At 42.1% G+C, this 12,641-nt stretch overlaps 1 protein-coding gene across 1 annotated transcript; it reads right to left on the reverse strand.

The window, feature by feature from the left end:
• Positions 1-1,661: 1,661 nt before the first annotated feature.
• On the reverse strand, positions 1,662-11,356 carry LOC123120091 (nucleolar protein 6). The gene is made up of 25 exons (XM_044540102.1): positions 10,968-11,356; positions 10,427-10,592; positions 10,177-10,290; positions 9,949-10,082; positions 9,601-9,760; positions 9,457-9,524; positions 8,983-9,081; positions 8,703-8,818; positions 6,791-6,965; positions 6,611-6,721; positions 6,445-6,523; positions 6,210-6,353; positions 6,020-6,133; positions 5,704-5,822; positions 5,456-5,538; positions 5,259-5,377; positions 5,034-5,154; positions 4,809-4,946; positions 3,865-3,961; positions 3,656-3,781; positions 2,966-3,058; positions 2,780-2,885; positions 2,533-2,678; positions 2,376-2,456; positions 1,662-2,178 (listed from the first exon to the last, which is right to left on the reverse strand). Exons 1-25 carry the CDS (start codon positions 11,274-11,276, stop codon positions 2,053-2,055), a joined length of 3,144 nt encoding a protein of 1,047 aa, XP_044396037.1. The 5' UTR covers positions 11,277-11,356; the 3' UTR covers positions 1,662-2,052.
• Positions 11,357-12,641: the final 1,285 nt, after the last annotated feature.

A 12,641-nucleotide genomic window follows, 5' to 3' on the forward strand; every position in this document is an offset into this window, starting at 1 on the left:
AGTAGTTTAACTGAATTTTACTCTAGTTAGAGTAGTTTAACTGAATTTTACAAAATATGACCAAATGTGTAGTTAGTCGGTGAGCTACAGATCATTTGCACTTGACAATGTTTGTGACCATTTGCTTTTACAAAATCTGAGCTCTACAAATCATAGCAGGAAGTACTCTGGCTCTACTGAAAATTGTTTGAAACAGGAAAATGGATCATAATTGTTCTGAATTTTGTTGGACTCTTGTTGACCAGATTTACCAAGTGTTAATGTTCAGTTTTCAATTTATTGGAAACTTTAGACTTGCTGTTAGTGGATCAGAACATGTTGTTAGCAACTCTAAATTTACTCAAGGCCTTGGTATTAATGCATCTTTAACTGGATTTACTCAAGGCATTTGTTTAACTAAATTTCCCTTTTGTTTAACTGGAAGCTTTTGTTTACACACAGTTACAATAGTTTAACTGAAATTTAACCCTGCATCAACACATTAAGCAAGCAACATCACTTCTAGTTTAACTGAAAGTTTTTAATTAATACTCCATGATCAGTAGCAGTTTCTTCAATAATTTTCAGTTAACAACCATCCATGATTCTGTTCACAATTATCAGTAGCATTTTCTGTATAATGAATGTATTCCATGAATTTTAAGTTAACAACTGAATTTACTCCATGATTGGCATTGTCATGATTCAGTTAACAGTAAACCATTTCACTAATTTTCAGGTAGCAGTATTCTGATGGACTACCTTCTTCAGAGTGCACACGAGCGCGGCACGGCTTCACTTGGATCAGCAGCAACACAGGCAGAGGAAGTGGCAGAAGATCAGCAGCAGCAGCAGCACGGGTAGAGCTCCACCGGTGGCAGGGGAGAAGCAGTTGCGCGGGCGCGCGGGCAAGTAAGAAGGAGCAGCACGGCGACGCGCGGGAGCTCGAGGAGGACTCACGGGGGATAGAGGAGGACGCGCGTGAGCTCCTGGTCCATCGAATCGTGGAGGCAGGTTCCGGCGATGCCCGTAGGGGATCGCAGTGGGAGGGATCTCGGCGGCGCACGCGCGGGAGCTCAAGGAGGAGACGCGGGAGCTCGAGGAGGATGCACGGGAGCTCGAGGAGGACGAGCAGGAGCTCCTGGTCCACCGGATGGTGCCGGGAAGTTCAGGCGACGCCGCAGGTAATCGCGGCGGGAGGGGATCGCGACGAGACAGGTTTGGGCAGGGGCGAAGTAGGTACTTGGTGTCGACGGCGACAGATTACTTCCTGGTGGGCGACGAATCACGCAGCTGGGCGGCGCCGGCCCCTGGCGACAAGCGCGCGACGACGGAGGAAGAAGACGATGGCGGAGGGACTTGTTTGAGATGGTTTTGAAATTATGAGGTCTTTTTTACAAAATTACCAGTGAACTGCGCGTACAACAATAATTTCGGGACAAAGGGAGTACTCATATGGAGTAGAGATCTTGTCATTGTTTATAGTTTAGACCATGAATTCAGCCAAGTATCAAACTCGGGTCTGACATGCGATCAATCCATGTCTTGGACACCGCCTGTTGACCGCTGAGATCTCACCCGCCTTTGCTACAATTCCGAAGCCCCTCTCTCGCTGCTACGCTTCACCAGATATGTGCAGTTGGCAAGGGCTAGAATTGTAGAGAGATACATCTACTGAAGAATTTCACAACACAAATGAAATAGGCCATTTCCAAGTATAACAAATTTTACATGAGAATTCTGCTTGGCATAGACGAATGCAAATTTCCTGTAACCCTGCGTTTAGTAGCTGCTCGGTTTTGATTCCTTTTTTTTTTTGCTGAAATGAGCAGGAAATAGAACTTCATCGCTATACTTTTCTGGAACTCAGAATCAAAATTTGGATACAGATTTTTGTTGACTTGATCTTCCAATTGGAGTTACAACAACCACATGATATCATCACGACTTTATACATTGCTTTGCTGTAGAACATGTTGTCCACTGGCTCTGGGTCTTCCTTTCTCTAGCCAGTGGCAGAAAATCAGCCAGGAGTCCTCTCCTGCACATCAGCAAACTCCCTCACGCAAAAGCTTACTCAAGCTTTGGTGCTTTGAGAAGATGTACACTCCTCACCAACCCTTTACCCACATCTCCAACCTCCTTGAGTATAGACGTTGGATCCAGCATGGCTTCATCATCCTCATCTCTGCCACGCTTCTGTCATAATAACAACACAAAATCAAGTCAACTTACATACCTGGGATATGCCACAACCTAAAAAGCTCGGCATGATAAAACATTTATTAGCAACAGATACGGGTACATAGTATTTGAGTAAATGGGGTATCTACTTGTGGGAAGATTAAAGTGAAGAAACGGTCATCTACAACACAAGCAGTCAGTGAGAAAAATACCTTTGAGCTCTCCCATGTAAGACCAATTGCGTCCCCTCCAATCGAATCGTGCCACAATTTGAAGGTCACAGGGAATGCACACTGTACACAAATTGGATTACATACTTAATGGATTAACATATCTTATGCAACCAAAGCTTGATAGTTTCGATTTTACCTTCAAGTCTCGCAAGAAGTAGGCGGTAGGGTCAAAATTCACCAAAAGTTTATCTCTTGTGTCATGCAAGCTTCTCACAACACTTTTACTGAGTGGCATATAAGGGTGGAAATCATTGCTTGGTTTGCCCTGGATTACTAACTTACCTGCAAGGTTGTTCCGGAAGTTATTTGCATCAAGAATACATGACACGAGTTGAATTTCATCTAGTTTCTGGTTAGCAACAAATATTAACATCTGAACTAACCGTTAGGAATCTCAGCAGGAAAAAGAACATGGTGAGGACGGCAAAGCTTCTCTTTATGGAGGAGTATAACAGCGTCATAATTGCTTAAAGGTGTTCGGTAGAGGCACTATAGCAAATGAAAGCGAGTGAGAAAATCAAAACCTAATGAGACAGTGAACCAATCAAGTGATGACAGAAAAACCTTACCTCCCATGTATATTGGCCTGATTGACCATGGATGATAAGATTTGTTAACAGCTCGGCGCTGCTTTTAGCGTAAGAAGCTATCCGTTTAAGAACCTATGGTTAAATGAACAGAAGGTGAATGAATAAAATAGACCCATTTGGTTCTGAAACTGTAATTGACTAGCAATTATCATAGATGCATCTCCGGCAAAAGCCTTATATGGCATTTCCCCGGATTATGACATTTCTTGTCACCCTTCTCCTGCAATTGCTGGTTATGTCATATAGGTGCTTCTCATGCAGAAATACCATAGAAGTTGCACTGACAAGAACGGTAATTCTATGGAGCAAACATTGCCCAGTCGTTCTTCGCGACGCAATGTGCGCCACCCAATTCAACGATCAGCCCCACGCACGCGTGATCGTGACCATGCATGATGCCAGCACAACCTTTGTTCCATCGCACATGTCATCGTCGTGTTGTACTGTATCGCGCGCTAGTTGATTCCGACAAGAGATGTCATACAGATGCTTTTCATGATATTGAGACAAGATTTGACACTTAAACATTGGGAAATGTTGTTGATGCACAAGAATTGGAGATATAGTGCATGATTTCCCCATTGACCTTTTGTAGCTTTATCATTGATGTAGACTTGAATTCTATAACAGTAACTAGCTTTACATCTGTACAAAAAGATAAACACCTACCGACTTGCTTGGTGATTGTTTTGTCCACGCTTCAGATGATTTATCATATGACGTAGCCAGAAACATTGCAGGCTCTATATCATGAGGATTTTGTTCATAAGATCTTCTGCTCAGCATAAAGTTTTCCTGCGGTTGCATCTCTCAATATGTTAGCGGCTTGACAGCTTATTCAAATGTGAAAAGATAAAAAAGAGAACCAGAGGACAAACATTGATTTCTTTCTCATCCTTCAGGTTGAAGTCATTATTTATGTCCACAATCATGGGTGAAAAGGTCCAGTCAAAACTAGATAGCAACCGCAAGAACCTGTCAATTTTTTAGTAACTGGTCAGAGGACATATAAAGGTTTCATGTGCCTGCGAGACCAGTAAAAAAATATAACCGGCTACTGAAATAGGTGAGAGAGGGGGTGGTACCCAAACTTTTCTGAGGTAACTAATTATTAAGTTTCATGCACCAACCAGTAGAACCAAAAGTCCGAACTGATGGAAAAGGTTGCGCAATCCACAAATACTTTAACAAGTAATAACATCATGGGCTTATGGTAAATTTGTTTGCAAGAACATATAGTACTACATCCGTCTAGGTGAATAAGTCCTTCACGTAGTTCTAGGTCATCGATTTGAGGAATTAAATATGTGTTATATGTCATGAGAAGTATATCACTAGATTTCTACACGGATGTAGTTTATAAATATATATTTTTTGTCACATATAATACATATTTAGATAATTAAATCGCTGACCTAGAACTACGCGAATGACTTATTCACCGAGACGGAGGTAGTAGTAAAGGTTCTGTTATCTTGGAGCAATTATTACAAGTCAAAAGCAATAGCCAGGGTCAGTATTCCAACACATATCTTAAAGTCTGTTGCTGGACCACCTTTATATCAAGAAAAAGCATATTCTTTAATAGTCCTTATCAAAACATTGATATCGCTCACCATAAAGCTAAATCTTGGGTATTAATTTTAGAACAAAAGCATGTATTAAAATAGATATTTAGGAGATAAATTATTGTGTTCTTCATTCTATTTTTTAACAAATATGTTTGCTTCATGTTCTGTTCTTATATGACACAAAACAATGAAACTGACAAGTATGGAGTAGTAATATTAAAAGTAAGGTTTAAAAGATTACAAAATTGTACCTAAGGAACCCAGTAACCCGTGAAGAGGGGGCATGGAATGGAAACGGCCTCAAAAATAGGTAGGCAGCCACCAATTCAACCGCCTCCTCTGAGATAAATGAAGAGAATAGATGTGCGGAAATCCACCTTTTTGCTAGCCTTTGAAACGGAAAGAGCATACCATAAGATATACTAGGGTTTCAGGAATGCTGCGTTAACTAACAATTTCGAAACCTTAATAATTACCTCACTACCGGCCCATACGCTTGGTAAATACCATGCAGACCATTGATCATACTTGAGTGCTGACTACGAAAAAAGAGCTCCTTATCTTCTGATGGAGCACTTTGTATGTTACTGTCTCCAGCTGAGATAAATAGATAAAATTATGGAATTGGCAAACTGCGTGAACTTTTTGCATAAGTCAGTTAAAAAATAAGAAATAAAAATCATAGATAATGAGAAGTTAACCTTGCTTTTGTACCACCAAACCTCTCTCATGAAATATTTTGAGCAAAAATGAATATCCAGATGTAAGAACATTGACCTCGTCTTCACTGGCTGTAACAAACATTCCTCGATCCTCCAGACTGGCATAACACCGAATTTAGCCAATGAAGTGGGAACTGAACATAAGCAAGAAATAGTTCATCAATGATGTCACATACCTTTCACCAATTCTTAAAAGAAATGCAGACTTTGTCTTCTCCATGGCTACAGGATCCAAGGGCCAGTTACCAGATCCCTCTAGCTGTTATTGAAATGGGGGTAAAAGGAAAGAGATTTGTGAAAAGAAACTCTAAAATGAAGAATCGCTAACAGACACATATGGAACATGACATGGAAGGTATCGAGCAGTCAAGCTCCATAAATAATTGCCCATTGTGATATTTAACACAACTAATGGGCAGCATACCTGAATCATGACTTCCAAAGACCGAACACAAGTTGCTGCAAAATTGGGCAGCCTCTGAGAACTCTTTTCATATGCCAACGGATGAGGTTCAGGGGGGAACACAGAAGTGTGCCTAAAGGCTGGCATAAGCAAAAGTTAAATAGTAAGAAAAATGAACAGGGTATGTAAATACTCCCTTCATCCCAAAATTCTTGTCTTAGATTTGTCTACATATGGATGTACCTATTCACGTTTTAGTGTTAGATACTTCCGTATCTAAATAAATCTAAGACAAGAATTTTGGGACAGAGGGAGTAATAAATTTATTCTGTCAGACCTGAGTCTAGAGGTTGCACAGTAGATATTTTAAGAGGAACATCATCCAATAGACGCAACTGCTTAGCTAAAGTATCAAAGGCTTCAAGCAAAGCTCCAGAAGATGACACTGGATCTGCATAATTCCAATTAAACATGATTTAAATCCGAAACTCAACATGTGAATCACAACATATAAAGCTTAGCTTTACCTTGGCCACCAACCAAGAGACAAAAGTCAAGCTGATCAACAACATGAGTGAGATCTTCCTGCCGCAACAGCAAATGCTTGGTAAGCACATAATCAGCAATTCTTTTGATGATTGTATGCCTCTCCCAAGTCTCCGTTTCCCACACTACAGTTTAGTAAGTAGAATCCATTAGTATCAAGTATTTATTCAACTAGTGTATGCTCTTTCACTGGCAATGGCAACAAAAATGCAATACCTGTGCTTTCAGCAATAGCCCCATCTTTAAATCTCCTAAGTTCAGCTTTCTCTCCCCAGAATTTCCTAAATTTAATAGCCTTGGGATTAATGAGCACAATACACGTGTGTTAGACTACAGTAATTGCAGTTGATCATTATTCTGTAATCTATAAAATGGAAATCACCTCATCACGATTTTCAGGATTTGGACCAATATCGACAAGACTATAACTCTTCTCCAACAAGCTAAGCATTACACCAACAATCAGTGGGCTGCTACCAAACTCTGAGAAGCCCTATAAAGCTGTGTTTGTCAGTAGATTGAAACGCAAACATAAGTGTTATGGTACACAAATGTCACATACATCCATTATATTCCATTCAGAAGGTGTGCTTCTCCACAGAACGCGGATCATCTTTGTTCTATCTGTAAGTCCTTGTTGCAGCAAGGACTGAACATCTTTTTCAAGTACTCGCCATGATTCATCATCCGAGCAGAAGCTTAATGCAGTAACTTTAGAGTTCCCCTTCAAGTTAATCCTGACAGTGAAAACAAGAAGGATCACATGAGAACTTGATAAGCTAGCTTTAAGTCTTAAATTAGGACTGGATAGCAAATTGAAATTTCAAAATTTGCAAACATTCTTAGAATTATGGTAGTAAGGGGAAATTAGCTGATTATGACAATAGCAGCAAAGATGTGCGGTAATGCTAGCTCTAAATATGGTTCCTTTTGGGAGACATGTGATCAAGTTACAGAGCAAATTCTTCAGCTTTGCCTCCTGCTCCATCAGAAAGGGCAACTCTGTCCATCTTTGGCTTGACAAATGGAATGGTTCAGCCTCTTATCTTAAGGACCTCCTACCGAGGCTTTACTCTTTTGCGTGAACAACTACCTTTTAAGTTAAGCAGGCACTAGACATGAATGACCTTCTGGACCTGTTACAACTACCACTTTCCTCGCAAACCTTTCATGAGTTTCTTATGTTCAGTAGCATCCTCCAGAACATCCAAAATTAACAATGAGGGAGATGACTTTGGAGCTACTCTTAGGGGAATGATCATTACTCCTCCACAAAAGCGTATTCCCAGTCATTTTCTCACAATCAAGCTCCTGCAATTCTCATTTGGGTTTGGTCGTAGTCTACGGCAAAGCTCGAAGGCTTTGCTTGGCTCCTCCTAAATAACAGATTAAATACAAGAGATTTTCTGCATAGAAAGAACTTCCGAGTATCTGATTCCCTATGCTGTGTTCTCTTTCAACGGGATCTGGAGGATCATCGTTTCCTATCCTGTCCCTCCAGCAGGGAGCTGTTGGCATAGAATTGGCATCCACCTTAATTTTATCAATAATACCTCCAAACATTCTCCTGTACCACAGCTACCTTTGGGAAGGCTTTCTTCATGGAAATTATGATCACTGCATGTTGGTGCATCTGGAAGCAAACAATATTAGCCCTGCCCCCCAAAGCTCATGGTTCCGATTATTTAGGAAGGAATGTCTTCTGCTTACCTTCAGCTCAGGGTCTCCCCAGCTAAGGCTGGTGTTTTACACCTATGGCTTTAGCAAAAGTGCTCTTTTGATCCTGAGCTCACATGCTCCCTGATGACCAGTTTAGTTGGTTTTCCCCTTTGCAACCCCCCCCCCCCCCCCCCACACACACACACACACACTCTGTGTTTTTCTAGATATGTTCAACAACAATAAAGCCTTTAGTCCCCAAACAAGTTGGGGTAGGCTACAGCTGAAACCCATAAGATCTCAAAACCAACTCATGGTTCTGGCAGGTGCATGGCTATCTTCCACGCACCCCTGTCCATGGCTAGTTCTTTGGTGATATTCCAGTCCTTCAGATCTCTCTTAACGGACCCCTCCCATGTCAAGTTTGGTCTACCCCGACCTCTCTTGACATTTTCAGCATGATTTAACCATCCGCTATGCCCTGGAGTTTCTAGATATGTTCAAATTAATAAATAAAAATAGTGTCAGGGCCTCCCCTACAGTTTCCCAGTCAAAAATGTGCAGTGGAAAATGGCATCTAAGTTGAGGCTGGCAAATGGGAACTGGGAGCACTTGTCAAGTTCCAACATTTGTGAACTATGTAGAAATTTAAAATATATAGATGGAATAATCATCATTTCATCGATGTCTTCCAAAATCAATCACTTGCTCACTCAAACATATAGCCATGCAAATAGAAACTCCAGTGAAAGAGCATAATGCAAAATTGCAATATACATGAGAGTGACAAAACATACTTGCTTAACTGAACATACCTCAAACATGAATCAAACTTAGCACCAAAATCAACTTTGGTCATAAAAAGTTCTTCAAATCCACCATCTCTGCATTTATCAAGGCAATTAAGTGTGCAAGCTGCCTCATCTTGGAGCTGAATAAGAAACGATTCGGTGTAAGATGGAGACTATAATAGACAAAGAAAATTGCAAGCTTAACAATTGGGGTGAGTAATATTCTGAACATATGGAGTAGATGCATACATATACATGAGATGTGGAATTGGTGTTCATAGGGTACTTTCATAGTCAAACCTACCTCTGAAAAGGCTGACTTCGTCATCCGAAATGCCAGATTGACATGGCCAGATACATCACATATGGCAACATCAAATGTTTTCAGCAGATGAGCAATGCCCTGAAAAATTCATGGATCAGAAGATCATAATAACTGAATATTCAATATTACCCCACAAATTATTAGCACTGCGTGCAAAAATTCAATCCAGAATTATCCGTCATGCACCAAGATCTATACTACGAGCGGAGGGATTACCAGCCTACTGTTATTATTGAATTACAGGCAGAGGTGCGCCTGACCACCAATTTCATTGTTAGTATAACCAGCTACGCATACCTAAGCTTGGGATGCCAATTTTTGACCATGTTCACACTAAGGCAAATAACTTATCTGGAGAAATTATGATTCTATAAGGAATATTACTCCTGTTATTCTAGGGGAGCTGGCCTAGACAATAATACAATTATTTGGGGATTAAGCTATATATCAGACCTCTTTGCTGATAGTACGCTTCTTCATTGGCTGAATCACCAAGCCCTTCGACCACATCTTCGAAGTTGCTACAAGCAAACAGAGATTGATATAGTAAACGATTAAACATAAATGAAATATCAACTTTCTGTTGCTTGGATGTACCAAAAAAATTGATTGCAACACGGAAAATTTGTCTTGTGGTCATTGATCTATTAATTATACTTCCTCCAGAGTCCAAGGTAAGAAACACAAGGATGGCAGATATTAAGTATCCATTGAGGCAATCATGTGAATATATTGAAGTTCTTTGACGTGCCCAAACCTGCATTTCAAACTAAATATTAGATTGCCATCCAGGAGAAAACCAATAAGTAGACTTCTGCTGCACTGTCAATATAGAAGTATTTCCTCATCAGACAGTTGTTGAAGGGGTTACTAGAAACCCCAGACATGCAGACATTTGATCCATATTTTTTATAAGAAATATGAAACTGAGGAAGAACTCCTTACTTTTAGTAAAACCAATGCCTCTTGCAAGGTTTTCCAATTTGCAAAGGTGCTGCCGGTATATTCTGCATTTTCCTCCAGAAACATATCCTCCAATATGCTGTTATTATACCTAGGTGTCGGTTGGTTTATGCCATCTGTGATGCAAATCTGATCAGTTGCTTATAACAAATATTCCTATATTCAAGGCCAAAAGTATGGGTTCAGATGATTCTAAAGCAAGCAGTTTACCTTTTGTATATGCACGGACATTGTTTCTTGTTGACAGATTTAGCTTTGAAAGATCAAATAAAGAGCTTGCCGTCGGGATAATCCTGACATAGAACCCAGGAAGTTCTGCAATTTCTGTTGCTGTGCGAATGGAAGTATTGAAAAATAAGAAGAGAACGCAAGGACCACACATTTAAGTGCATGAGTATTAACCTTGAATGCACACTGAAGTAAAAAGAAATGAAGCGCAGTAATTTGTTTGAACAACAACCTGGATATACATGGAGGACAGGCTTTCGTGCCTCATCTTGGAAGGTAGACCATGAAACCTTACGGATTAAAGGAGAAGACCTCAAGCTCTTCTCGATGACGCAGAGGTAAAGACACCTCTTTGCATGGTACCGGTGATTCAGGAAATCCTTTTCATGAAAGCATTCCTATAAAAACAGCAAAAATAAATCATTAAACCCATACTGCATGATCACAGATAATGGTAGGCCAAAACCTCGATAGAAGCTTAAAACAGTATGAATATAACTGTATTTGGAAGGGTGGCGATCACATGCCAATTTGTGCAACATCCAAAATGATACCAAGAACTAGAGTAATATTTGAAGTAGGTAACATCTGGTTCCGTTAGATTGACTAAAGGGCCTCGCTCCATGTAGAGTAGACACGTTTGTACTTATAATTTTGTGAACCAACAAGAATTTTTGTTGACAGGATTGAATTGGACATCATAGCATAGTTGAGAATCCTCTGTGCCGGTTTTCTAAACTAATAAATTTACTAAAGCAAAGTGAAACACATACCTTAGGCAAGCGGACGAGAAGGTCAGCGGCGACGTCGGGTCTGGTGACCGCGCCGGCCGCGTGGCTCCCGGCGAGCCGCACCACCTCCGGCGGCCGGAAGGAAAACGCTAGCTTCTCGGCCGCGAGGCCCAGGTCCCTCACGAACCCCGAGGCAGCCTCCGGCGCAGCCTGCTGCGGCGGCACGCTCTTGATGAGCTCCCCGACGGCGTCCGTGGCCTCCCCGGCGGCGCGGAGAGAGGTAGCGCTCGGCCGCGCTTGCTTGAGGAGCTCGGAGAGCTTGAGGTCGATGGAGTACTCGGCGGAGACCATTGCGGCTTCGGTGGTCGGTTGCCGGCGGCGGGAAGGCAAAGAAAGGGCTTTTGGGGGTTTAGGGTTTAGTTGAACCTCACCATCATTTTCCTCCTAGTAGTTGTACACTGCGAAGAGCCCATGAGCTAGTCCGTGAACTAGCCTGTAAATCGGAACATACCGGCCCGTTACAAATGTTGCGCACGCACCCGCCCAATTAGGAGCAGAACTGCCCTAAAAAAAATATAGCAGAATGGGCCCTATGAGAGAGAGAGAGAGCACAAAATATTTTTTTCTTGAAACGGAACACTGGGATTCCATACTTCACACCGGTATAGCGGAATCGCTGGCCCTCAGGACAGAAACATCGTCAGGGAGTGCTTCGAGCCAGAGCTGTCTAACAGCTTGACATAGGTGAGCATCTAGAGAGTGCGCTAACTTATTACAACCCCTTGGGGCAAAATTAAAAGTACAGACATTAAAATTCTGACGAGCAAATATCTTAATCTCCCTAAATAGAGTTCCCTCGGGTGCGAGATCGTGCTCATTTCCTTGCAGTGCACGGGCCGAAATCTGACAGTCAGTCTCCATCTGAACATTCATCATACCCCATTGTACCGCCGCATGTAATGCCTTCATGCAGGCTGTCGCCTCGGCCTGAACGGCAGTCCCAACATACTGCATCCTGCCAGCCCCTGAACCCATTACCTCGCCATACCAATCACGTACGGCGAATCCCCAGCCACCACTCTTCTGTTGATCATTGAACGCCCCATCGACGTTGATTTTGAGATTTTCCCCTGTCAGACGCTTCCAAACTTGCAGTACACTTGCAGCCGGCTGACCTTTGTGCTTTGTGCATAGCAGAAGAGATTCATAGGCCCAGTGTCTGATGTTTCCTTCTAATTCCTCAACATGTCCCACTCTTTCGCCAGCGTTCAGCTTATTTCGCCGGAGAGAGAGAGAGAGAGGGCACAATTGCCCCCTAGGGACATAGGTGAGCAACTAATCAAGGGGTATGATCCCTAAAAAAACAAGGGGTATGCTATCGGCAATCCTCCCCTCTCGCTAGGGTTCTACTCCCCGCGGCGGCGATAGCCGAACATTGAGATCTCCAATCCCCTGCCGCCCCTCCCTCCATCTTCCTTGCTGATTCAGACTGATCAAGGGACTCTCCCTGGAGAGTTGCTCGGTCTTTGCCCCCGTGGTTGTTGTGGAGAGCGATCTAGGGTTCCATCAACAGCTCGGTCGATTTTTCATCAGGCTAGATTTTTTTCAAGGCATGGCAGAAAAAAGCTTCGGGGTCGAAGAAGGTGGACTCCAAAGATGTGGCTGAGATGGTGGAGATGTTGGGTCTCCAGGACGATGACCTAGACGATGTGGTGT

The sequence above is a fragment of the Triticum aestivum genome, chromosome 5D (assembly GCF_018294505.1).
Source record: "Triticum aestivum cultivar Chinese Spring chromosome 5D, IWGSC CS RefSeq v2.1, whole genome shotgun sequence".
NCBI classification, from domain to species: domain Eukaryota; kingdom Viridiplantae; phylum Streptophyta; class Magnoliopsida; order Poales; family Poaceae; genus Triticum; species Triticum aestivum.